Source organism: Epinephelus fuscoguttatus, linkage group LG5 (assembly GCF_011397635.1).
Source record: "Epinephelus fuscoguttatus linkage group LG5, E.fuscoguttatus.final_Chr_v1".
Classification (NCBI taxonomy): Eukaryota; Metazoa; Chordata; class Actinopteri; order Perciformes; family Serranidae; genus Epinephelus; species Epinephelus fuscoguttatus.
Genome location: NC_064756.1, coordinates 16,749,807 through 16,775,070, shown reverse-complemented (window position 1 = coordinate 16,775,070; position 25,264 = coordinate 16,749,807). Strand labels below are relative to the sequence as shown.

Below are 25,264 nucleotides of genomic sequence, written 5' to 3'. Positions count from 1 at the left end.
CATAACAGAATAGCATAGAAGCCCTTTATTGTCACTGTACCAGTACAATGCAATTTAAAAGCTTCAACTGTACATAGTGCAAGATAAAAGGGACAAGTGACAACCCAGAAAATACCATCATCACATCACCAATAAATAAGTATAAGTAAATAATCAATAATAAGAGGCAGATGTTATTGCTCTTAATGTATATAATGTCACCCAGGTTGGAAATGAAAATTAGGACAGTTTATAAGGCATGGGAGTTTAAAGCTCTGATGGTCCAGGAAAAGAAACTGTAAGTCTGTTGGTTTTGCTTTTAATGCTCCTGCACCGCCTGCCGGAGGGTAGTAAGGTGAACAGTGAGTGACCAGGGGGAAGGGGCCCTTTATGATTTTCCTGGAAGTGGGAGATGTCCTCCAGGGAGGGCAGACAGCAGCCAATGATTTTCTCTGTTGTGGAGATCACCCTCCGCAGCGCCTCCCTGTCTGCTGCCGTGCAGCTGGCATACCACGCTGTAATATGGTATGCCAAGACATTATTGATGGTAGATCAATAGAAAGCCATCAGCAGTTTCTTCTTCAGGGCCACCTTACAGAGCAGTCTCAAGAAGTGCAATCGCTGCTGGGACTTTTTGACCACTGTCAGAGTGTTTGCTGACCAGGACAGGTCCCCCGAGATGTCGGTCCCCAAGAACTGATCAATGATCGTCTCCTTTGTTTTATGGGTGTTGAGTGAAAGGTTGTTCCTGGGGCACCACACCGACAGCCTCTGCACCTCATCACTGCATGCAGACTCATCTCTTCCAGTTATGAGGCCAACCACAGTGGTGTCATCAGCAAACTTAATGATTGTGATTTCAGCATAGGAATACATGTAGGGCTCTAGTTCTTGGCACGTACTGACACTGCCATGTGTAATTGGCTTTGTGTGCTGTACTTAACAGAAATGTAGATGTGACAGGATACAGACCTTCATGGAACATAGTCTGGTTCAGGAGCGTAAATATAAACAGTGCAGGCAGTGCAGAGAGTGGTTGGAGGGTCCACGCTCTCCAGAGCAAAAAACGGACCCTTGCAAGTGATTCAACTTGCCCAACTTGTGCTTCAAAGAGGAACTCACCTTAAAATACTATTGCTGTCATCTGCTATATGTGCCCTTGAGAAGGCAAACCCATTTCTGTCAATGTATATTTTTGTTTTCTTCTGTGAAATAGTCAGTAGAAATCTTTAACAAAATTATATGTTCATTTTACATGAACTATATAAGCTATAAATAAACTATTTTAAAATCAATTTAAGGAATAATTCCTTATCTTATTTGGTATTTTTGTCATGCGCAGATTTGTAGTGTGAGGATGTATGTTGATGCTGTCCAACGTCAAGTCTGTATTTGATGTGACAATACCATGAAATGTGCGGTAGCTGTTTTGACACAAAATCTGGCACACGGGCCCATCATAATAGTGACTGTTTGACCTCCAAATACTTTAATAACTCTGCCAATGAGCCATTGTTGGTGTGCTATGCTGTTTGATTGCACTGCACTATACTTGAGTTTTAATTCCACAAGCTGGGCACTGCTTTTCTCTCCTTTTCCTATAACAGAGGATTGCAAATTTAGTGAGTTTGATCCGTCTATACTCATAATACCACCACTACTGCTACTGAGCTAAATCAAATAGCAGCAGCAGAGGGGAACAGGACGAGGCATGTTGGTGCACATATGGCCGTCTCCCTGGAGAGAGATGAAAGGATCTTTGACACCCTGTGGCTGAGTATGATGACAGAGTGCCTCACACAGTAATTCGCTAACACAAAACAGTTACATTTTATTTCACAATACTGACAGTTAATGTTTTTCAAAACTCTTCATCCACCAAATCAGCTTTCTATTCTTACGCTACAATAGACTGGTTGCTGCTACGTTGTTACTGGTTCTGGATTATGGTGATTTGTTGCACGTGAATGCGTCTGTTTGCACATGTTCCCTCACTCATCACTGTACACTTTATTCCAGGACTGGTTGGCCTTCTTTGACTTTTCGTAGACTCCATCACTGGTATTTGTTCATTTAAAAAGCCATACTGGGTAAACTCACGTCGTGCATTTGTACTTTGATTGAACAGACATCTGACTCTACAGTCTGAGATCTCAGGACTTAGTTTTGTTATCTGTTCCTAGTGCACGGACCGAGCTGGGAAAGAAAGCTTTTATGTGCTCTGCTCCACTTTGAATAACCTTCAAAAAAAAATTGAAACTACATGATTTGGTCTCTCTGCCTGACTTTAAACTCTTATAAGTACAAAGATGAATGAATCCACTAGGTCTTGTCATTGTGTGTAAGTGTTCTAATATTCTCCTGAGACCCTGTGTCCTCATATGAGGACATCACATTTGGTTTCCTGCACCTTATACTTCATTCTTCTTGACTTAGACCTGTTGTCCTCATTCGTGGACACTTTTTTGTGCCATCTAGTGGCAGTAAGAGCACAATACACTAATCCATGTACATACAAGATGGCAGCCATCTCTGCCAAGTCAGTCTGCAGCTGATCCTGACACAAAAGTTGACAAGGTCCAAAACCTGATCACATTTTATGGTTGAAACTTGTTTATTTATGATTAAGAATGTTTGTAGTTTGATATGGCAACAGATTTGACCAATTTTAGCAACAGCAACAAGCTAAGACTCAGTTAATTAAGAAGTACTTGTTTGAAGACATTGGGACTTAATTATCATCGACAATGTTTTGTTTTTTATACTTATCCGGTCCTACTGATCCCACATAGCTAGAGGAAATTAAAAATGCATACCAAACAAAAGTCTGGGTCTCAGGAGGATATTTTACATTACTGTGCATCTTCTGTGTTTTAAATTGTGTGGTTGTTTGGCTGTTAATTTTTGTATGCTGCTGTCTTGGCCAGGTCTCCCTTGTAAAAGAGATCGTTGATCTCAATGGGACTCACCTGGTTAAATATGGGTCAAATAAAAATGTTAATTTTCTAAATATTTGACCAACATCATAAGAACAAATGTGCAACTTCAGTGAAAGTATGTGTCATACGAATATTTCTGTCTAGTCTGTCTTTACACAGTAACTTGTGGGCATACAAGGAACAGCATCCTTACTTTGTTTGTTCTGTGTCTGCCACAAAGTGTGCTGTTTACAGCATGAATGCCAAACTAAAGAAACAGAAACAGTATGCAGTGAGGCAGGCACCCGTCTGATGGGGAGGGATGATGACTGGGAGGCGCCTGCCCTCTCATTAACCCCCCGTTTCCTCCACACCTCTTTGTTTACACCTACATGCCGGTCAAGTCCAGACAGAGAGGCAGAAGCTTTGCAGACAGTCAGTCACTCTGTTCTTACTGGAACAACAATGTGTGTCTCTATGCTCAGCTTTATTCTGCTGTTTGGGCTTTCCCATGCGTCTGACACCGCTGCTCCAGCCCAGCTCGGGCCGCCGTCGCTTGTGTTCAGCTCCTCGGTCCGTTCGGTGTGTAAACCCATCCCGAGCACCTTGTCCCTGTGCCACGGGATCGGCTACAGGAACATGCGGATCCCCAACTTGCTCGGCCATGACACGCTGAAGGAGGCCCAGCAGCAGTCGGCGGCCTGGCTGCCCCTCATCTCCAAACTGTGCCACCGGGACACCAAGAAGTTTCTGTGCTCGCTGTTCGCTCCGGTGTGTCTGCCGGAGCTCAGCGGGCCGGTGAGCCCCTGCAGGAGCCTGTGCGAGGCCGTGCGGGACGGGTGCGTGCCCGTCATGAGCGCGTTCGGGTTCCCCTGGCCGGAGATGTTCAACTGTACCCGGTTCCCGCGCGCGACCGAGCTTTGTATCCCTGTAACCGGGGAGCAGGAGGGGCGGACGGCAGAGGAGGTCAGGCACGAGGAGGCGCTGAAAGGTCAGTGGATAGTCTGTTTGGCTTCACCTTTTAAAAAACAAAAGTTGATTTATTATCACTGGTGAACTGTCAGCTACTTTTAAATCATCATTGTCACCTTCAAGTCAGTTTTATATTAATAATAACACTCAACACATGTTTCACTGTTGTATATCTACATAAACATTATTATATGTGTTAAATGCACTGGCCTTTAGATTTCTATCCCTGCTGCAGTAAGTCACACTGCCTCAAGTGCATCATTATAGCCTACTATTATCTTGGAATGTATCTTTGCACAATGCAAAAATTTGAGTCCGACCGATATCAGCATGCCCATACCACTGGCTGATATAGCTTGTTACTAATGGAGTATCAGTGCTGCTTATTTCTGTTTAAAGGTAACAAGAAAACGTATGTTAAAGAAAAGTTTGAGTTCATTTTATAAGTGTCTCTATTATAAAGTTTGTTCAGTTTTTTTTTACATAAAATGAAGCAAACTTCATGTCTTGATCAAAACTGACCTTTCTTTGACCCTTTGCGGTGGTCCGACAAACTGACAAATCAACAAAGCATATCTTTGGAAACATGAAACAGTGATTCCAGAGAGAAGCAGACAGAGGGGTCTACAGTCTGTGTTTGAAGGATATATCCAGGATGTCAAACTGACTCAGCAGCAACAACAGGTTAAAAAGACAAAGATAGTTAGAAGCTAAAGCTGAACTATAGGCTACAGATCACAGTGTAAAAGTGAACCACTACATCACTGCTGATCGCCACACAAGACAATGAATATAAAGGGAAACTTTGCTGATATTGAACCAGCTGTGTGGCATCGCAGTGTGTGCAGATGAACTGTGTTTGGCTTTGCCCCTGTGCCGCTGCCAGCACCTGGACCTCTGCCGCTGGACAGGCAGGGATCTCCAGGGGAAGTCAAACAATGTTCATCTGCACACACTGTGATGACACACAGCTGGTTCAATATCAGCAAGTTTCCCTGCTTCCCTTCACTGGTTCCTGTACAGCAGGATTGGCCTTTTTTTCACTGTTATAATCACTGAAAAGCAAAAGCAGCATGTGTATACATTCAGTAGGCTGTATCTTCAGTAGCTAGCTAGCTTTTCAGGGTTTGATTTTGGTTTTGGAACAGGGAAGACACATATATCTTTTTCCAACCTCTCCAGGTAACGAGTATCATTAATACACGACGTGCCCCAGGCACAACATTTAGCTCCAAATCCACAAAACCAGCCTGAAAATGAAGGAACTCTGAAACGATTGCATTAGAGTCAATGGGGCACAGCTGTGTTGTTGTCACACCCTGGTCTGAGCCGGCCTGGTGCTACATCTCACTACCTTTATTGAGACACTCGCAGTCATCTAATCCCCTCTCCTTTCTACCCCCAGGGAGTATTATCTGTGACGCCTGTAGTTTGGCAGCTGAAGGAGAAAATGACATCCAGGAAAACTTCTGCCACAGTCCATACGGTGAGAACAAACCGATTAAGTTAACTACAAAATCCATCCTTTTTTTCTTTTGAACATGGAGCACAACACAGGATAACCCTCTGTATTATAACTCCAGTTTAAAAAAGCAGCCAACAGAACTGATCTATCCATAGAGATAGAGATTGTTTTACAATGTGTCTGAAATGGCACCTGTTAAATAGTTTTCTCTGTCTCTGTCTCTGTCGCAGCATTAAAAATGCGTCTGGGCAGTGTGTCGATGGTGGGAGGGGACCGTCAGCTGGTGCCTACGGCCCGCAGCCGCATTCTGAGGTGGGCAGGGGGAAGTGCAGAGAGGGCAGAAGGAATAGGAGGCGCAATGGCCCACAGTGCTTTGTGGCTGCAAGAAGGAGGCACCTGTACTTGTCCCGGCTTGGACTCTGCAGAGACCAACGAAGACAGGAGGTGGTTAGAGGAGGAACAGATGGACAAGAGAGAAGCAAAAGAAGGAGGAAAGGTGGGGAAAGGGGCCCAGAGTGCATGGTACCTGGCCCTGGCTCAGGCCGAAGAGGGACGACTGGTGCTGACTCGACTGGTGAGGTGGACCAGAGGGGACAAAGAGCTGAAGAAGTTCATCAGAGTGCTCCTTAAACAGTCCTGTCCAGAGCTGTAGACTGGGAGTCATCAACCATTGCAGTCCTTGTCCATGGACGCTGCTTTGTGTGAATCACATGAGCACAGATTTGTTAGATACTATGTTAATGAGCCAGATGAGTTTGTAGAGATCTGTAAATCTGCATACTGGCCACTTTCTTGATGAATTGCTCCTGATTAACTCTGAAAAATGTGCTAAATCCCCAACACTCAATAACCAATCAACTCTCCCTTGCTAAGTACATAATACTTTGTGTCCCATCAAGTTAAGCAGTGTATTGACTTGTTACCAAATGCATCATTATACCATGATTACTTTACCATTACTCACAATTGATGTAAAAATAGAGCATCATTTTACTAAACTCACAAATTATTATTGTTTTCTTTTGTTAAGTTAGTGATTATCAGACAGAGATGGAGTCACTGGTAATAACAATGAGGTATGTAAACATCAGAGGCCTGTACTATGAAACCAGTTCAACCTACCTAGAATATCTTTTCATTATCTGACTTGACGGACCCTAACATTGGCCGTCTGGATAACTGGCACTACAAAGCTGGTTATCAACTAGTTCAGTCAACTCTGGGTTTTCATATTCAACCACAAGCGTGTTCATTGGGGAGGGGGCTGCAGTGATGGAATCAGAGTGTAAATAGCAACTGTCTGTCAATTTTGCTTCATACTACAGGCCTCTGATGTTTACATACCTCATTGTTATTACCAATGACTCCATAATTCTGGAAATGTAACGCAGGCAGCGATGGTAAAGGTCCAGACACACCAAACCGACATCAGAGACCTAGTGACGACAAAGGCCAACTGTTGCATCGCCTCACTTCAGCTGTGTCTCGGCCATAGAGTTGCACTTAAACACAACACATAGACTACAGCCAACTGTCAGCTATAACATATGTTGTGCCTGCATGAGCGGAAATAACTCTCCATACCAGCAGGCCGTGGTAGTCTATATTCCTCATTAAAAAGGGAAACCAGAGGACGAAGAGGATTCAAGATGCTAGTTAGCCAGTTAGCACAACCTGGTGTTTAAAAAGCAAAAGATGTTTACCATGAACAATGACACAATTACGAACTGTTTCCGCCAAAGAGCTCAATGGTTAACAATAATCTCACCTAACAACTTTGTTTTGATCTCACGTCCTTTTGACTTCCATTTCTCTTCTCATCCTTTGAGCTTACTTGGCAGAGGGATTTCTCTCATCAGTGGGCTCCACCAATCCAATGTGCTGAATCAGCCGACAAGTGCCAACGGTGCTGAACAAACCGCAAAAATCTAGGGCGACAGATGCTCACCGACAGCCTGGCATTGACAGCTGATTGTCGGCTTGGTGTGCCAGGGCCTAAGGCATTGTTATAATTGTTACTTCTACACATGGCATGAAAAGGTTGATGTGAGGGTGGGTATTTTGTGTATATTTGTGTATATAAGAGAAAAATATAACCCTTTAAACAGTCAGTGTTTGGTGATGATTGCAGGGGTTAGGCTGATCTCATCACGTTTTCTATTGATACAGATTTGGGTTGCAGCAGAGTAATTGTTATTCCTATTATGGTGTTTTGTTTTAATATAAATTACTATATTGCATCCTATTTTACCATTTAGTTTCACCGCAGCTTAGGTCTTAGCAGTTTCATGAGTGAAATCACGTCAGGCAGCTACAGTGTCGAGTCAAAAGAGAAGCACTGAAAAGAAAGGAAACGTGGTGTGAACAATAAATCATTAAGATCTTCATTTGGTCTCTATTTTTTTTCATTTATTACAATTATTTGTATCTAATGTGACTCTCATGTAGATTTTTTTACACAATTAATAGATTTTTTTTATTTAAACAAACTAATAAAAATGTATTTATATCATGTTGAGGTACATCAAATTATATTCCATGAATTAGGTTTTTAGGTGTGTCTGTTTCTTTCTTGACCTTTCCATCATGACTCAGTAAAGAAATTTGATTCCACACAGACACACACCTGTTGCTGTTAACTCGATATATCAAATGTCTCACGCTGCCTCTCTCTGTCTCACTGTCTTACTGTCTCTGCACCTATTCTAAATATCTGAGCAAGAGGCAATGTGTGTGTCTGATCAGAAATGACAAAGGCTGGTGTTTAGCAGTCACACAGTTAGTGACGTTACTGTCAACATCTGTTCTTTGGAAATAATTACAGGACAGATACTGTCATGCACGTGATACATGAATTATTCACATCTCCAGGTCTCTTACCTTCTCTGAGACACACACACACACACCTCTCTGTGTTTCTGTGGCTGAAGCTCCTCTTTCATCTTTATCAACGGCGCTTTCGGCAAACTTTTAAGTCACCAGGTGAGTTTGTCTGTTTTTCATGGGACAGTAAGTGAGACTTTATTTTGATTCAGATACTTTGTTATACTATCTCTTGTGTGGTGCAGAAAGCCTGTGGTTACCTGAGGCAGTAGAAACATCTAGAGAGGCACAGCACTTTCTCTCACATCTACCGCAAGAGCGAAGCATGAAAGATGGTTCCTGTAGAAATCTTGCATAACTCAAAACTAGGACAGTCTGTCTCAGATGTGTTTAATCACTTTGAAATTTGTTGTTTCAGGGAGAGATTATTAAAATAATAATATCAGCCTGTATTAACATGGTCTCATAATAATGGCCCTTTTTGGTATTCCCAAAATGTGCCTTAGAATGACGTACACTTTTCCAGCTTTATTTGCATTAAGTAAAGATCTTTTGTCAGTTGTGAGTGATTGTTCAGTAGTTTTGTCGTAATTAATTAATGGCTTTGATCATTTAACACATGGAACACTACAAAAGCACCACACTAGCTGCAGAGTCTTGATACCACAAAGAGATTTGTGGAGTCTCAAGGCCATGCCCATGAAGACTACACGTGGTAGCAATCAATTTGCCTCTAAAAATGTACTGAAATTACATATGATGTTACTGCAAAGGACTATCACTTCAGTTTTTTGCGCCTTCACTGCAGAATACTACCACTGGTATGTGCCTGACAGTCACAAAACTTCAGGCGTCAGCAAGCATCAGGAGGAAATGGCTGAAAGATCTTGCAGCACTGATGGACAGATAAAGCAGAGTTTGTTTATAGTTTGTACTTCCTCCCACTCCTTTTTGGACACGCAAATCAAATCATAATGTGTTGTTTTCAGTTTTCATGCTTCCTTTAGTATCCTGTGTTTTTTTTTAACGTCTGTCTACTACTGTATGATTATTTGGGTTATTTGCTACTTACATGGTTGAAGTAAACTGCTACTTACTTCCTTTAAACTATTAAGGATCTTACTGCACCTGAACATCTATACCAGAGGCTGAAATGGCAGTGTGATAGCTTCTTTTTGACACTACAGGGCAGCACTGTTTGATTTCAAATACAGTAGGCCAATGCAATTCTAGTCCATTGATGTACAGAGAGCAGGGAGACATCACCACCTTACCACCTCATTCAAACAAAGAATAAATACATCTATTATGTTGACATAAACAACACTGAACATAACTAGGTACGAGTGTCTGATGAATCTACTTGTGTGTTTCTTCAGATGAGCTAGGATGGTGTCTCCTGCTATTGCTCTGGCCTTCCTTCCCCTCCTGCTGACTATCATCATCAGGTGCCGCTTCTACTTCGTGCTGTTCTATCGGGCGGTCCTGGTCAGGATATGGAACGACTGTGTTACTGGCCTGAGCCGCGAGGAGCGTGCCTACCAGTACGTTCTCACTCATGCCACCCCTGGAGACCCCGACAGCATCCTGGACGCCTTCGATGTCTGGTGCAGCAAGGTGGAGTTCATCAGCAACATTGGGCCTAAGAAAGGTGAGGGGGATATTGACCTTACACAGAAATTTATCTGGTGACAGGCATGATTTTACATGATGTGTTTCATGCGAAGGGAAAATCCTGGATCGTCTGCTGATGGAGCAGAGCCCTCTGACGGTGCTGGAGCTGGGCGCCCACTGTGGGTACAGCACTGTGCGGATGGCCCGGTCTCTACCCCTGGGTGCCAGGCTCTATAGCATCGAGATGGACCAAAGAAATGCTGCTATCGCTGAGAAAATCATCCGTCTGGCAGGGTTTGACGATGACACGGTGAGAGAGCAGAAACTTAAACACTGTAGCCTATATATCCATGTGCTGAAGGCCCAATGACCTGCCTACAGAGCATCACCTTTATTTTTTTACATAAATCCCTGTTTTTCTCTGTTTCATGTATTGAATATGGAGAGTTTTATACCAATGAGACATCCATGCTGTGTGTTCCCCAGGTGGAGCTCATTGTGAATCCATCTGACGAGGTGATCCCTCGGCTGCGGTCTGACTACGGTTTGGAAAGGCTAGATTTTGTCTTCATGGACCACTGGAAGAAATGCTACCTCCCTGATCTGCAGGTGACTCAATAAATTATTAGAAAGTACATTTACATATGAATTATAGGTCTAGTGTGTAGGATTACGCACAATATATTGGCAGAAGTGAAATCTAATAAAATACGTATGTTTTCTTCTGTGTATAATCACCTGAAAATAAGAATCATCATATTTTTGTTACCTTAGCATGTGTTTATACCTACATAGGGAGCAGGCCTTGTCCGCGGATTCCAGCATGATACGGTGGCCAAGAAAGACAAACCAAACACTGGCTCTAGATAGGGACATTTATGTTTTTGCGTCAGCCACCGTAGTTAGCAGCTCCTCCACGATGAGCCAAACAGCATCGGAAAAACACTGATTTTTAACATGAAACTGCTTTATTCAGTATTTTTTACTGTTTTTAATCACCTGGTCTGTTTATTTTGGAGAGGAAGAGACCACTGTGAGTAATTCGGCTCAACACTAAGGGAATTCTAATAGAGATTTTAAACTTTACACATGGGATAATTTTCAGTTAGATGTAATCCGCACTCCTCACCGCTAGATGTCATATATACTGCTCCTTTAAAATCCTCTTTTATAGTTTATTGTCCCTCTATCAGATGGCTGGTAGGAAATAAAAATATAAAGTCTTACATAGAACTTTCAGCTGTAGGAACCCTGATATTACCTAGTGTAAGTAAACGTTGTCTATATTAGTAGAGTTATGAAGATAAATTTTAAGTTGGCTAAAGCTTTAAAAAAAAAAATAGAATCAGAAGACTAGGTTTTCACATAACAGATATTTTCTTTGATGTATTGGTGTATATTATGAACACAGCAAGAGAAAATGTAATGAAAATTAAAAGAAATTATTGCAAAAAAACAGAAAAAAATGTAAGAGGAAATTACAATAAAAATACTATTGAAAAAGTGTGCAATATAGTCCAAGCCCAGCCTGCGACCCCCTGCTGCGTGTCAGTCACCACTCTCTCTCTCTCTGTCTCCCCGTTTCACACACTGTCCTGTCCATTAAAGGCAAAAAGCCCACAAAAATAATCAAAAAAACGAATAAGCTGTGCAGTTTTTAGAAGATTATCAAGGTGTGTTAATAATATAAATGCAACTGAAATTGTTCTTAAATTAATATCTTTTAGTTACCTGGTCAACTCCCTCAGCTACATGATACTGTGTGTGTGTGTGTGTGTTACAGATGCTGGAGGGCTCTGGTCTGCTGGGAAAAGGGTCTATGATCGTTGCAGACAATGTGCTGTTCCCCGGGGCTCCAAAGTTCCTCAGACACATTCGCAAGAGTGGCCTGTACGAGTGGAAGGTCCATCGGGCCACACTTGAGTACAGCAAAGGCATCAGGGACGGGATGGCTGAGCTGGTGTACCAGGGAATCAAATAGACTACACTGTTAGACAGATACACATTTTTGGAGTAGCGAGGGATGAACTGATGATAGTAAACCTTATGTAAAAACTAATCTCAAAGAAAATGTGATGAAAAACAGTTTAAATAATTCTCTAAAAAGCTGCATTCACCTGAAAATTGCAACCCTATGTGCACAACACTTGTCTTCATATGGAAATATTATCTACCTTTTTATTCCTGTTGGGGATCCCTGTCATTATCCTCTCCCACCTGTCTTTTAAAAGCAGGAAAAAGTCTTCAAAAAATATCACAAATTCTGAGAAAAAGAGGATCAATTCATTAAATATGCAAATTACACTTAATGATGCGTATTTTTTTTATTAGTTTATTATAAATATCCTTTGTACAAGTTCAATACTGAAGAAAATATTGGCCTTTAGCCGGGAAATGTGAACATTACCTGTTCAAATCTTTCCAGATATCAAATGTTTAATGGCATGAAGTGAATTGTGGACATCAGTACCACCCCAATCAAATTTTATTACCACCAAATTCACAGATCTCTTTATCAGTACTGGGTGTATCCCAACACACCCCTTACTTCCATGTTACATTTTGTGAGTGTGTTTTTTCAATCAATAAGATACTAAAATGTAGACAACAGAAAAACACAGTTTCATCAAAATTATTTAATTTAATACAAAACATCAAGGCCTCTGTTCGTTTGAGTACAAATAAGCAAAGCCTTGGCAAGCAATCCTTTTAGATAAATATGTGAGTATCTGGATGGACACTGTTTTATGTATTTCAACTGACAGTCATCAACAGTAACGGCTGCTTTTAACTTTGACATAGTTGAAAAATAAAAAGTATCATCTTTTATTTAAATAACAACTGATGATTTGTCTGAATTATTTCGCAAGCATTTATGAAGATTTCACCACAAATGTGAAATCTGTAACAAAAGATTAGCAGCTAACACGACACTCTGAAACAGAATTGCACTATATGGTATTTGTTAGTCTCCTTCATAGGTAACAAATTATTTAGCTGACTGAACTGTTGTTGGTGCTCAGTCAGCTGTTTGGAGGCTTTCTGAGAAGTGGCACATGATTGAGATATGACAAGGTCAAAGTTTAAATGAAAGATCACTGGGCTGATGGCTACTGCTGTCATCGTGTGGGTGTGTGTCCGACTGGTTACAAAACAGCAGGACCTTGTGTGTGAGTGAATGGGTGTGTGTGTGTGTGTGTGTGTGTGTGCCAGGTGGCAATGCTCACAGCATTTTACAACTACGTCCTGGGCCTTCAAAGGCCAACTGCAACTTAAAATGAGACACTTTGTGTTGGACTCACCCAACCTCCCGCTGGAGGACATCACGATGTAAGCTCGTGACTACTTTTTCTGTATACACAAATAAAAAATATATCTGTGTCACAGATTGAAGGAGCAGCAGTTGTGTTTTATGTGGGGAGTAAAAAATCATTGCCAGACAGCTTGATGGAGACTGAAATTGTCTTTTGTCTTAAATCATCCATTGGTCTTGGTCTTGATCAGGTCCCTCCATGTCCACCTGACAGAAAGAAACAGAGCTAGATTAAAGGCTATGTTTTCACTTTTTGGCGAGAAGAAAGGAAGCTAAAAAGGGAACAACATTTTTATGTAATTAAGAGTATTTTTCAGTGTATTTTACAGATTTAGTCGTTGTGCCTTTAATTCAAAAATATCAATTAAAGGAGCAGTGTGTAGAATTTAGTGACAGCAAGCGGTGAGTACTGCAGATTGCACCCATCTGAAAAGTCTCCCATGTGCCAAGCCTGAACTTCCACTTAGGATCCCTTCAATGTTTATTGCTCTAGAGATTTTTACAAGGAGCCAAAATCTGCAGAGGTCTCTTCCTCTCCATAATAAATGAACCAGAGATCTCATTTATAAACATTGCGTATGCACAAAACAAGGCCTGAAAGAAGTGTACGCCAATTCCCACACAAAAGCTGTGATCTATGAAAGCAGACTAGATGGGAGAAACTTTGACCCATGCCTACGAACATTTTGGAGACGGGAAATTGGCGATGCATATAGTGAGGTGGAAGCCTGAGTGTAGAAACCTCACATTTTTTTGCACATTTTTGGCTACCAGTAAACACACTGAATAAAGTGTGACATACTTTATTATGTGCTCACCTCTTTTCTCTGATAACTTAAGATCAAGACGATCAGGAGGTTTTTACCAAAACCCGGATCATCCAGAGGTTACCTCCCCTCCTACACAAACGGACACGGTAATTTAAACCAATAAAGACACCAAATAAAGCAGTTTCACGTAAAAAAAACAAACAAACTGTGTTTCTGACACTGCTTGTTGCAGACGGGCTACTTACTATGGTGGGCGACGCAAAAACGTAAATGACCCTATCGAGACCCAACATTTGGTTAGTCTGTTTTGGACTGTTGGAGAAATACGGCTGTGCAACACGGTGAACTCCGTGGACGAGCATCCACTCCCTATGTAGATATAAACAACTCCTTCTCAGGTAACGAAAACACAACAATTCTTATTTTCAGGTGATTATACGCTTAAGACAACATACTTGTTATATCCCCCTAAATCCTACACACTGGTCCATTAAGTTACGTATGTTTAAACAAATTACTTTTTTCTTAACAGTGTCGAGCCATGTGAAAATAATAACACTAGTCGCTCTCAGTCATTTAACGCTGTACTGACTGCAGGGCACGGAAAATACTTCATCATAATTCAAAGCACCTCATTAATCTCGCCATCATCGGGTGACTCATTGTAGTCATTCATCTCATCCATGTCCTGCATGTCCTCTTCGTCTTCTGAATCTTCCTCACTGTCCTCTTCATCCTCATCATCCTCCTCTTCCTCTTCCTCATATGCCCCCTGCGCCACAGTAAAGCCAGATGACATATATGAAGAGAACCATGTTACTAGTACATGTCATAGTGTGGCATAGTGAAAATCAAGAGCAGCATTTTCATTTCAAATGCATCTGTTGAATAGATCTAAAGGACACATTACGTCAAAAATAGGTTTCCCAATGGGCATCAGGTTGTTGTCTTTCTCAGCAATGCTCTGCAGCTGTGGTAGAGATAGACAGAGAGCACATGTTAAGATGTGAGCATGAGGAGAGGGAGAAAGACCCTGTGTCTCAGCTGAGGTGCTTACCCATGTTTGGTGCTGCTGCTCCTGCTGATGCAGCTCCGTCTCGTCCACACAGGGTCGGTCAAGGTTGAACCAGAGGGACTCCGTTATCCGGGGGAAGAGCGAGGGGAACAGCGTGGACATGTCTGTCACAAGGGGACAACGACAAACACGGTGACAGTTAGCGACCCTGTGTGTAGCCCAGAGGTTTTAACGCTAAAAATAAAAAACAATAAAGCCCTGGTTTTCTAGAAAAAGGGGAGCCAGTGAGTGTGTGTCGATACAAACGCAATTTTAAATGACTAAGTAGTGGTGGAGGGACATGGTAACGTTCAGTTAACGCAACGTTAACACATCGCTAACGTACGATATTAAGTCGTCCTGTTTTTTGTTAACAAACAAACTCTAAAATGTAAAAGATAGCGTTAAAAATGTGGTATTATACCCGCTATTTGTTGCGTTATTGAAGATAATGTACTTACCTGCCAGGCTATCGCTCCAGCTTTCAAAAAAATTCAAAACAACCCTACCCGGAAGTCGCTGATGTTCATCACTCAATACTTCCGGAGTCCTCTAGTCCTGTGTCACTTCACAATGGTTCCGCCAGTGTGGCAGCAGTAGAGCCAGGAAAGTGAACCAAAAACACGAATAGACTTTGCTAAGTATGTTAATAGTGATGTTAATGATCTGTGTAGATAGTAATGCAAATATTATCTGATGTAGTTTGTCGAAAAAATACTGATTAATATGTCAATCAACAGTGAGGGACACCTGTTGTTAACAATATAAATGGTAATGATATGGGCATTTTCCTCCATCTGTGAACCTGAGTGTTAATTTTTCGACCAATAAATTGCATTGTAAATAAATATAAAGGAAGAAGACTGAATTTATTACATTCTTCTTTTGTTTCACACAGAGCATTTGGCAATAGGGAATGTAGGAACTAAAGTTGTTACCAAAAGTGCAGGTCCGAGTCATTGTTTTCAAGTCTGAAGTCTTTGCACTCAAATCCCAAGTCCAGTCCAAAGACAGGACAGGCAAGTGCTGATTCAAGTTCCAAGTCAAGACTAACAAGTCCCGACTCTTGTATCACATCAGAAACTTTGAGTTTCGAGTCTTAAATAAGTCGCAGTGTGCTCTTCACCACCAGATGTTGTGCCATTTTAATAACAGGTAGCCTAAATAATATATTAAAATTTACAAATATCATGAACGCTTTTCAAAATTCGATTTTTTTGTTTAAAACACATTTGTTAAAACAACTGGCTAATAATAATAAAAGTAGGGCTGACATTGCACTTTCATATAGCGCTATCCATCAGTACTACAACAGAATGAATTTTGTGTGTCTCTGTCCTGATTTCTTGCAAACTCATTTTATACTGGAAAAAATGTCCATAGATGTTCTCTTCCCAAATTTGCACAATATTTTCTGTTAGACTAGTCTTCCTTGAAAGTAATATTGTATGTTGTTGCACTCTTTATGTTTTATGTCTAAATGAAAACACCTAAAAACTACTTTAAATGCCATACTTTCTAATCTTTGCATGGGGAAAGGTGTCAAGTATTTTGATTTCAAAATGCTCAAGTTCAAGTGAAATCACGAGTCATTGGTGTTAAAGTCCAAGTCAGGCTGCAAGTCTTTCTTGTTTGACTTGAGTCCAAGTTATGTCATTGAAGTCCACGCTTATGCTAATGACAAACCATACTGGTGGATTAATCTGAATATATTAATTATTAACCTTTATTTTTGTTACTCATCAATGAAATCAAAACGTACACTGACTCTATCTTCAAGTCCAACAGTGAGAAAGCTGCTGAACCGACACTTGTACAAATTAAGCGCCCACTTCAACGTGTTTGTAGCCTAACATTAAAAGTTTTATTTGAATCACGAGATGACCAACACAGATGCAGCAGAAACTTATCTTAACTGCCCCTTTTTTTACTCCTCTTCCTGCCTTCCCAAGTCACACTAACATGTCACATCAAATGTCAAGTGTGCGTGTGTGTGTGTGTGTGTGTGTGTGTGTGTAAGAAAGAGAGAGAGAGAGAGAGAGAGAGAGAGAGCAAGGGAAGACCTTGAGATAAGACAAACAAAGATGTAATAAAATTCTGATAACCAAATACCCACCACCTCTTTCGCATTCCTTCGTTCTATCTCAAGCACCCTCACAAATGAAGCAGACTTTGGACTTTGGAAACATTCACACACATATTTGTGCGCAGATGTCGCTTATTTGGTCTTGAGAAGTGTGTAAGAGGTGACTCGAGACTCCGATTTGTAGGATCATCACTTCAGGAAGGATTCATTACAGGGTAATGTAAATCTGTTCATTATTGATTGTTGAAGTCTTCATTGGTGTCTAAATGAGATGCCACATGAAGTCATTATGAATACAAATAAATGTATTTAGGTTGTAGGGTATGTTTTAAATTCTAATAAGTGAGGGAAGAGGGCTTAAGGGGTTCTTCAGTTATTTCTGTTACATCTACAGTCTCTTTGTTTGGCTTTTTTGTGTTACATCCAGCAATGTAAATATATATATAGTTTATTTGTAAGTATCTTTGCTGTGACTTCCCAGTTTTGGATGATTTGTCACATTGAAATGAGAGCAAAACTGAATGCTACAGAGGGGAAACAAAAACCTTTACTGCAGTGAAAAACCATCAGATTCTAATTCTTAAATAAAGCTGTTGCGTTTTAATGTTACAGGTGAGTTATACACCTGTGTGTTTCACGTCAGAACCTGAATAACATGCTTGTCTCAGTAGGCCAATGTCCATCAGATATTATGTTACAGGACATTACCTCTAACACCAGTCAAAGTTTGAGCTGACGCTTGTAAATAGGTTTTGTTTGTAAGAGATTTACATCTCTCTCAGTCTGACTTACTTTGTCACATTGATCATTTGTTTAAAGGCTATTATATCACCAACTTCCTGACAGATTTTTTGTTCATTTTTGAAATGTTGTACTTCAGATTGTAATTTTTGAAAGAAAATGCACTTTACATGCCTCAGCAAAACACTACAATTTCTACAGTTCTCTCTGCTTATAGATTTTACAAAACTTAATGACAGAGTTTTGGTTGTTTTGTCCAAAGAAACTTTGTAATTATGGGAGTAACTGTGGGGAAAAAAGGAGAAAACACAAATAATCACAACAAATTTGTTTTTAAGAAGCTGTGTAAAGATAGGGGCAAAAAATGGGTATTTACGCTGCTCAACAAGTTCGCTTTATTTCTTTTCTTGAGCACATCTTGGGCAAAAACCTTTACTGTGTATAAAGATGGACGTGAGAGCTCCCCCTAGTGGCTGGCTGCAATATAGGCCAGAAACCCCGTTCCCCCTGGTGATAGCGGGAAATGGGCCACACAAAAAAAATCAAAGCAGCCTACACCTTAAGCTAATTTTTCCCAAAGATAGTTTCTGTCATTTTAGTTAGGTCTTATCATGCTGCTGTATGATCCAGTGTTATTTTGTATGAGTGGAAACTAGATACCGCAGCTCCTTCCCAATCACTACTGTGCAGACTGGCTCCAAATGACGTCACCAGCGCAGGATGCAAGTGCCCCTAGCCAGGATATTTTGGCTTCATCTTTGTATAGTAGGAGGAAGAGGAGACACGTGGTCCATCTTTATATCCAGTGTAACTGACACAAAGTAAATTGTACGCTCCCAAAAAGAAAGCTGAGAAAATAGGGTGAATGAACATCCCTTTAGGTGATGGCCCTTCGCTGTGGACAGCAGCTGTGTCCTGCTTGTGCCAACACGGTCTTCCATCTTCAGAAAATAACAGTTAACAATATAATTGATGACAGCCATTTATCTATTATGCAATGGATACATATTAAGTAGGGCCGTAACGGTACATGTATTTGTGTCGAACCGTTCGGTACGCGACTTTCGGTACCCTTTCCGACCCTGTACCGAATTACTGGGCGCAGGATAGGCTATTATTTTAGCCTATTTTATTTTGTTTTATTTTAATTCCGTTTTTGCGAGCCGAACCCTTTTAAATATCTAGTTAACCGGTAACCGAATATATTCGGCCGAATATTGCAAAAAAAACCCCACACATTCGGTATTCGGTGGAATAAGTTAAAAGCAAGGCCGAATAATAGCGGCTTGTTTTGATAATGCAATCAAACGGCGTGCCATGACGGGCGCAATAAAATGGCGGCAGTGTGGCGAACCGCCCATCACGGCACTCGCATTTGCGACTAAAAATAGTTTTGAGCGAGCAAAATAGGCTTAATGTAATCCTGTCAAATACGGCGGCCATCGGCTTACCAGGCGACGGAGAAATCGGTTCCAATAATATCCTCTTCTTGGTGTCATGACTGCCCAGAAGTACCTGAACAGCTGAGCCAGCCTAACACAGTTCTATGTGATGTGTCAGAGGAGCTGTTCACATTTCTGTCTTTGGGGCAGGTAACGGCCCACAAACCTCAACGCACTTTAGGGACTCTTCATTACTTATGAAGGGACTGTCAGGGGAGGAGGGTTGCTGGTTGATTTTTATTTTATTTATTTATTTTATTTTGACCCCCCCTATGTTAATCACTTATTGATGTTGTTTTTGAAGTATGAATAAGTCAGTTATTCCATTGAAATATCATTGATGTATTATAGAAAAGTGATTTATCTTTTCATAAATGACAAAAGGCACATCTGCCTCATTTTCGCTGTGGTATCCTGATACTACTCAGAACCATGATATCTTCATTGGTATCGCACAGTGGGTCCCAATTTGGTACCGTGACAACACTAATCTGGAGGGGGTTCATTTGCAAAAACTAATGAAAAACTAAACAATGATATTCGGTATTCGGTACTCGGTATTCGGCCAAGCGTTTAATAATATTCAGCTTCCACTTCGGCCACAAATTTTCATTTTGGTGCATCCCTACTTTGGTTTCAGGGTAAAATACGAAGATGGAAATAAACAAGTGGACAAGACAAAAGCACTGTGCTGACACTGCAGAACAGCGGTCGGGTATGTACTTGGAAACACGTCTAACATGCTAACGCATCTAAAGCGATACCACCCGAGTTTGAACGTTAACCAGCACGACTAGAAAAAGCAATCTGGTGCAAACTACGATATCGTCGTCGTTTAAAAAGAAAGAGTGTTTTCCCTGACCATTGCGCTAAAGAAATAACCAATGCCATTGGAGTTGAGTAAAATTGTTTAAGCTGCACTTTAGATATAAGCATGTTTTGTTTACTGCACTTTAACAAAGTGGGAAAGCTAAGTAAGTTCCTAGTAAAACTGAATCTGAGCAGGCTTTAAAGCTGACCAGCTGCACTATACTTTTTATTTTAATTGAGTAAAACTAACCAGGAACTTGAGCATAAAAAGAGTCTAAACTGGTTGGGATTAGTTTGTGGAACACACAGTGATTAAATAATGATATTAAAATATGTGTAATGCTCTGTTACTTTAAGGAGCTCTGCTTTAAAAAAAAAAAAAAATCTTTAAAAAAAATTGATTCAGTTGTTATTACCTGACATGCTTAGGCCTCCGTACACAATATGTGGAACGTTTGATAACCAGTTTTTGTACCCTACGTTCACCTTTGGGGGTACCCCACCTATAAAGCGGTTTCTTCCGCCTTGCCTCCTCCCTTTTGCGGTTTTGCTCCATGGGAGAGGTACGGAACATTGCTCTTGTGGTACTTCCTGTGTTTTAGTGCTGTTAAGCTGATTTTAAGTTCCTTTTATGCTTACATAATCTTGTGTCGCTTGATTTGTGAAGGGGCTGGAGTTTGTATGGTTATGTATGATGGAATTTTTTTTGTTTTCGCCACCTACTTTTGTGAGTCAGTGCTTAACTTCCATTTAGGGGAGGTGACTCACTGAGCCGTTGTCACTCATTTTGTGTAATAAACCTCTATTGGGATGCTAAAACCTGACCTTTACTACAGCAATGTCTGCCCACAATAAAACTACAGCTGAGGTATGAAGACTTTTGTCTGGTGTTCATCCATTCCAGGGGTCAACAGCATCTTTACAGTGTGTGTTTTACTCAGGTTAGAGGTTACAGGGCATGCCTTTGATAGGCATTTCAGCTTTTGACCAGTACTGTATGTTGGCTGTCATCCCATTATTTTTCCCACCAGTTAATGTATGTTAATGCCTCCCTGCTGCAGAGCCATGTGGGTCATCCTGGCCTTGCTGCTTGCCCTCTCCAGTGGCACTCTGTCTCTGGACAAACTCAACATGTGCATGGACGCCAAACACCACAAAGTAAACCCTGGCCCTGAGGGACAACTTTATCTTCAGGTGATGAACATAAATGTCTCAAGCAAATCAAATGCTGGGGAAGTGGGATGTTTTTTTCCTCATCTGAAGCTTCTGATCATGTTGTCACAGCCAATCCAGACGTGGGGCGGAGAAAAAAGCAGCATAAAATGACCCCTCTTTTGTCCTCCTCTTTCCAGTGTGCTCCGTGGAAAGACAATGCATGCTGTACTGCAAACACCAGTGAAGAAGCCCACGATGATAACTCTTACCTGTACAACTTCAACTGGAATCACTGTGGTATCATGAGCCATCAGTGCAAGAAACACTTCATACAGGACACCTGCTTCTATGAGTGTTCACCACACCTGGGACCCTGGATACAGAAAGTGTGTATTGTGCTCTCTCTCTTCTCTCTCTCTCTTCTCTCTCTCTCTCTCTTGTATCTGTGTTTAGCCAATTGCAGCACTAGATGGCAGCATAAGAAGATGAAACGACTGAGAGGCAGACCAATTAAATCCACATACAGTTTGTTGCCAGTGTCATCATAGTAATTAACCAGCAGATCAAGTTCTAAATAGAGACTTTGTAATGTGCCCCAGTTTAATTTGTGGATGCTTTTTATAACTCTCCTGACAGATCATATTGTAACTGTAAGGGCAGAGAGTTTAATTCTTGTCATACACTAATCAGCCAAAACATTAAAACCACTGTCAGGTAAACCAGGAAACCTTTAGTCCAATGACATCTCAAGACATCAACCTTCAAATTCCTGATCAAGCATTCCTGGGACGTGCCAGCACTCCAGAGGTTCCCTCAATTCACAGTGGAACCTCCTTGAATCTGACCTGGCTCTGACCTGTTGAAGCATGGACATCTGGGGGATGTCTGGCATCAGGGCATTGGTGGATCCCTTGAGCCCTATGGGTTGTGAGGTGGGGTACCGGCACGTCCTACAGTTGCCAGATTAGATTGGGATCTGGGGAATGTGGAGGCCAGGTGGATGGCAGGAGCTCTTTGTCACATTTCTTTGGCCACTCGTGAGTTGTGTTTATGTTGTGGCATTGTCCCTACTGGGGAGGCCACTGCCTTTGAGGAATGCTGTTGCTATGACGGGGTTACTTTGTCTGCAATGGGGTCAGGGGTTGGACCCAAGGTTTCCCAGCAGAACACTGGATTGTAATGACACGATCGATGTTATTCATGTCATCGGCCAGTGGTTTTAATGTTTTAGCTCATCGGTGTACATCACTTGTGTTCTGAAATTATGGATCATATAAACTAGTCAATCGTGTGTGTGTGTGTAGGTGGATCAGAGCTGGCGTAAGGAGCGTATCTTGGATGTGCCTCTGTGTAAAGAGGACTGCCACGAATGGTGGGAAGACTGCAAGAATGAGATCACCTGCAAGACTGACTGGCACAAAGGGTGGGACTGGAGCTCAGGTTGGTATATAAACACACACACACATGCGTGCACACACAAACCAGTAGGTACACACAGACCTACTCAGAATAATCATACATTTGAATCCACATTAACACACTTGTCCTACCCAAAAAACACTTTTGACTATGTGCACACAGTGCCATGCAGTGACTCACTCATAAACACATACAGAGATCTTCCATTACACTGCTTTTACTTGTTGCCAGGTAATCACTAAATTTCAATGCAAATTCCTCCCCTCTGTCTCACCTACAGGTACCAACCAATGCCCTAAGGACAGTAAATGCAGAAAGTGGACCGAAGTTTACCCCACACCCAAGTCCATGTGTGAACAAATCTGGTCCAATTCCTACCTTTATACCACTTACACCAAAACCTCAGGACGCTGCATGCAGCTGTGGTTCACTGGGGAGAACCCCAACAAGAAGGTAGCCGCGTACTACCTAAACACTGCACAGCCAGGAAAACAAAGCTTTGCCTTGACGACTCTACTCCTCCTGGCTTTTGCATCTTTCTCTGTAATGATGCACTAAAATGATATCATTGACCTACCCTGTATCAGCTTTGAGGTGCCAATAAAACTGCTTTCAAATGCTCCTCTTGTCTCCTTTTGAGTCAGTTAGTCTCCTAAGTGATGGTAAGACCCCTCTGGCTTGCTCCACCTAACTAAAATGAGATTCACTGATCACCTTACAAAATTTCTGGTAATGATTGTCTATGTTCTTTTCTTGCAGTATAGTAGTAAATAAAAAAAATACACATTTTCCTCTTACCTGCAGTGCTATTCATAAATCTAGATTGTTTAGGTTTGAGTTACAGAGTGTTGCCGACACTCTGTAACTCAAACCTAAACAGGCAGACATCTCTATGACATATATCTCCAACACTGTTGGAGATATATGTCATAGAGATGTCTGCCTTCATCTCTATGTCATAGACATCTCTATGACATATATCTCCAACACTGTTGGAGATATATGTCATAGAGATGTCTGCCTTCTTTCCAATATAATGGAACTAGATGTACAAAATACATTTGGAAAAACTCAACAGCGATGTCTCTTTCCAGAAATCATGACCCAGTTACTCACAGTAATACACAGACCATGTTAGCTAGCTTGGTGGTGCTAGGTGAGCTAGTCCCCACCTTGTATGGTGACTGAAGCCCCCACTTGCAAGTTCAACAATGTTCAACAATAAAGTAGAAGTTATGTCACTGTATAATTCATTAAATTTGATATTCATTCATTTTCTGTAACCGCTTATTCTGTTAGGGTCCTCTGACTATCACAAGGCTGACACATAGAGACAGACAACCATTTGCACTCACTTTCACGCCTACGGGCAATTTAGAGTCACCAATTAACCTGCATGTCTTTGGACTGTGGGAGAAAACCCAGAGTATAGAGAAAACCTTGCTAATATAGGGAGAGCATGCAAACTCCACACAGAAGGGCTCCCCCACCCCAGGGTTCAAACCAGGAACCCTCTCACTGTGAGGTGACAATGCTAACCACTCTACCACTGTTTGTCATAAATTTGATAACTTGGTAAAATAAAAAGATCTTTAAAGAACATCTGGAAACGGTCTGCCTTAGTACTAGAACAACAGACAGTAATGTGCAGTACATCTGATGCACATCACTACGGGGGAGGCAAATAATTTACCAGTCTTTACTCTCCCCCTGTTTTATTTTTTGTGTTTTGCAGTTCCTGGTGAATTTTTAATTTCCTTCTTACGTTATTATTTTCTTATTAATTTCCTCATAATTTCTTGTCGATCCAAACATCAAGCCTGTATCCATGGCGCTGTGATCATTTGCTACATGAACACTGGGAAATGTCCTCATGGTGTGAATGAATGGGATCAAATTCAACATGAACTGTGTTGGTTTCTCAACTGTCCTATTTGGAAACATGAAAGACAAACACAGTTTTGCTTTCTCCATCATAATAAAAAAATAGCAAAACATGAAAAACTACATAATTGTTTCCCCACTCAAACGGAAAATTAGCCGAAATAAAGGCAGGACAGCAGTTTCACGTGTTAAAAAAAAAGTATAATAGATTTGAAAATTTGTACAGATAAAGAAAATAAAACAAAATCAAATGTTTGCATCTGGACAAGGCATGAAGTGACTTGCCACATACTGTACTGCACAGCACTGGGATGATATTTCTGTGAGTGCAAACTATGGATCAGTTTAATAACCCCTTCATAACCTCAACCACCAGCGAGGAAACCGTAAAACAGACCCAGGATCTGCATTCAGGGAAAATGTTTCTCTACACCGGGCCCCAGTGATCACACCGTCACATGACCACTCTGGGCCAGCTAGTGGTTAGTGGGCTCCACTGCTTGGTAATTATGGAGTTCCAGTCCCTTGGGTGTGTGTGTGTGTGTGTGTGTGTATGTGTGTGTGTGACAGAGGGAAAGAGAGAAAGAAAAAGAGAGAAAGAGTGAGGGTGTGTTAATGTCTCACTTCCTCCCCCTATGTTTAAGTGAGTTCCTGTGTCACACAGTTTGTGTGTATGTGCTTGTGTGTGTGTGATGGGCATGAGTTTACATATGTGTGTGTCAGTGCCACGTCTTAATGTGTTCTGTCAGGTCTTTGAATAAGTCTTGTGATTGGTTGGCTGGTGTGTGTACAAGACCTGAGCTGAGAGGAGCTTGGCTG

The 25,264-nt window shown here is 41.3% G+C and overlaps 3 protein-coding genes and 1 pseudogene across 4 annotated transcripts; 3 read left to right on the top strand and 1 right to left on the bottom strand.

The window, feature by feature from the left end:
• Positions 1–17: 17 nt before the first annotated feature.
• On the top strand, positions 18–7,683 carry LOC125889469 (secreted frizzled-related protein 2-like; annotated as a pseudogene).
• Positions 7,684–9,546: 1,863 nt separating this feature from the next.
• tomt (transmembrane O-methyltransferase) lies at positions 9,547–11,784 on the top strand. Its single transcript, XM_049577205.1, has 4 exons — positions 9,547–9,808; positions 9,885–10,081; positions 10,258–10,380; positions 11,555–11,784. Exons 1-4 carry the CDS (start codon positions 9,547–9,549, stop codon positions 11,750–11,752), a joined length of 780 nt encoding a protein of 259 aa, XP_049433162.1. The 3' UTR covers positions 11,753–11,784.
• Positions 11,785–12,392: 608 nt separating this feature from the next.
• On the bottom strand, positions 12,393–15,445 carry anapc15 (anaphase promoting complex subunit 15). The gene is made up of 5 exons (XM_049577206.1): positions 15,370–15,445; positions 14,912–15,033; positions 14,765–14,824; positions 14,486–14,626; positions 12,393–13,291 (listed from the first exon to the last, which is right to left on the bottom strand). The coding sequence occupies exons 2-5, from the start codon at positions 15,029–15,031 to the stop codon at positions 13,244–13,246; spliced, it is 369 nt and encodes a 122-aa protein (XP_049433163.1). The 5' UTR covers positions 15,032–15,033; positions 15,370–15,445; the 3' UTR covers positions 12,393–13,243.
• Positions 15,446–17,049: 1,604 nt separating this feature from the next.
• On the top strand, positions 17,050–23,190 carry folr (folate receptor). 2 transcript variants are annotated; one of them, XM_049577203.1, is made up of 5 exons: positions 17,050–17,209; positions 21,049–21,181; positions 21,340–21,528; positions 22,447–22,582; positions 22,842–23,190. In XM_049577203.1, the coding sequence occupies exons 2-5, from the start codon at positions 21,053–21,055 to the stop codon at positions 23,117–23,119; spliced, it is 732 nt and encodes a 243-aa protein (XP_049433160.1). In that variant the 5' UTR covers positions 17,050–17,209; positions 21,049–21,052; the 3' UTR covers positions 23,120–23,190. The 2 variants fall into 2 exon arrangements, with proteins under 2 accessions (XP_049433160.1, XP_049433161.1); XM_049577204.1 differs by lacking the exon at positions 17,050–17,209 and adding an exon at positions 20,536–20,550.
• Positions 23,191–25,264: the final 2,074 nt, after the last annotated feature.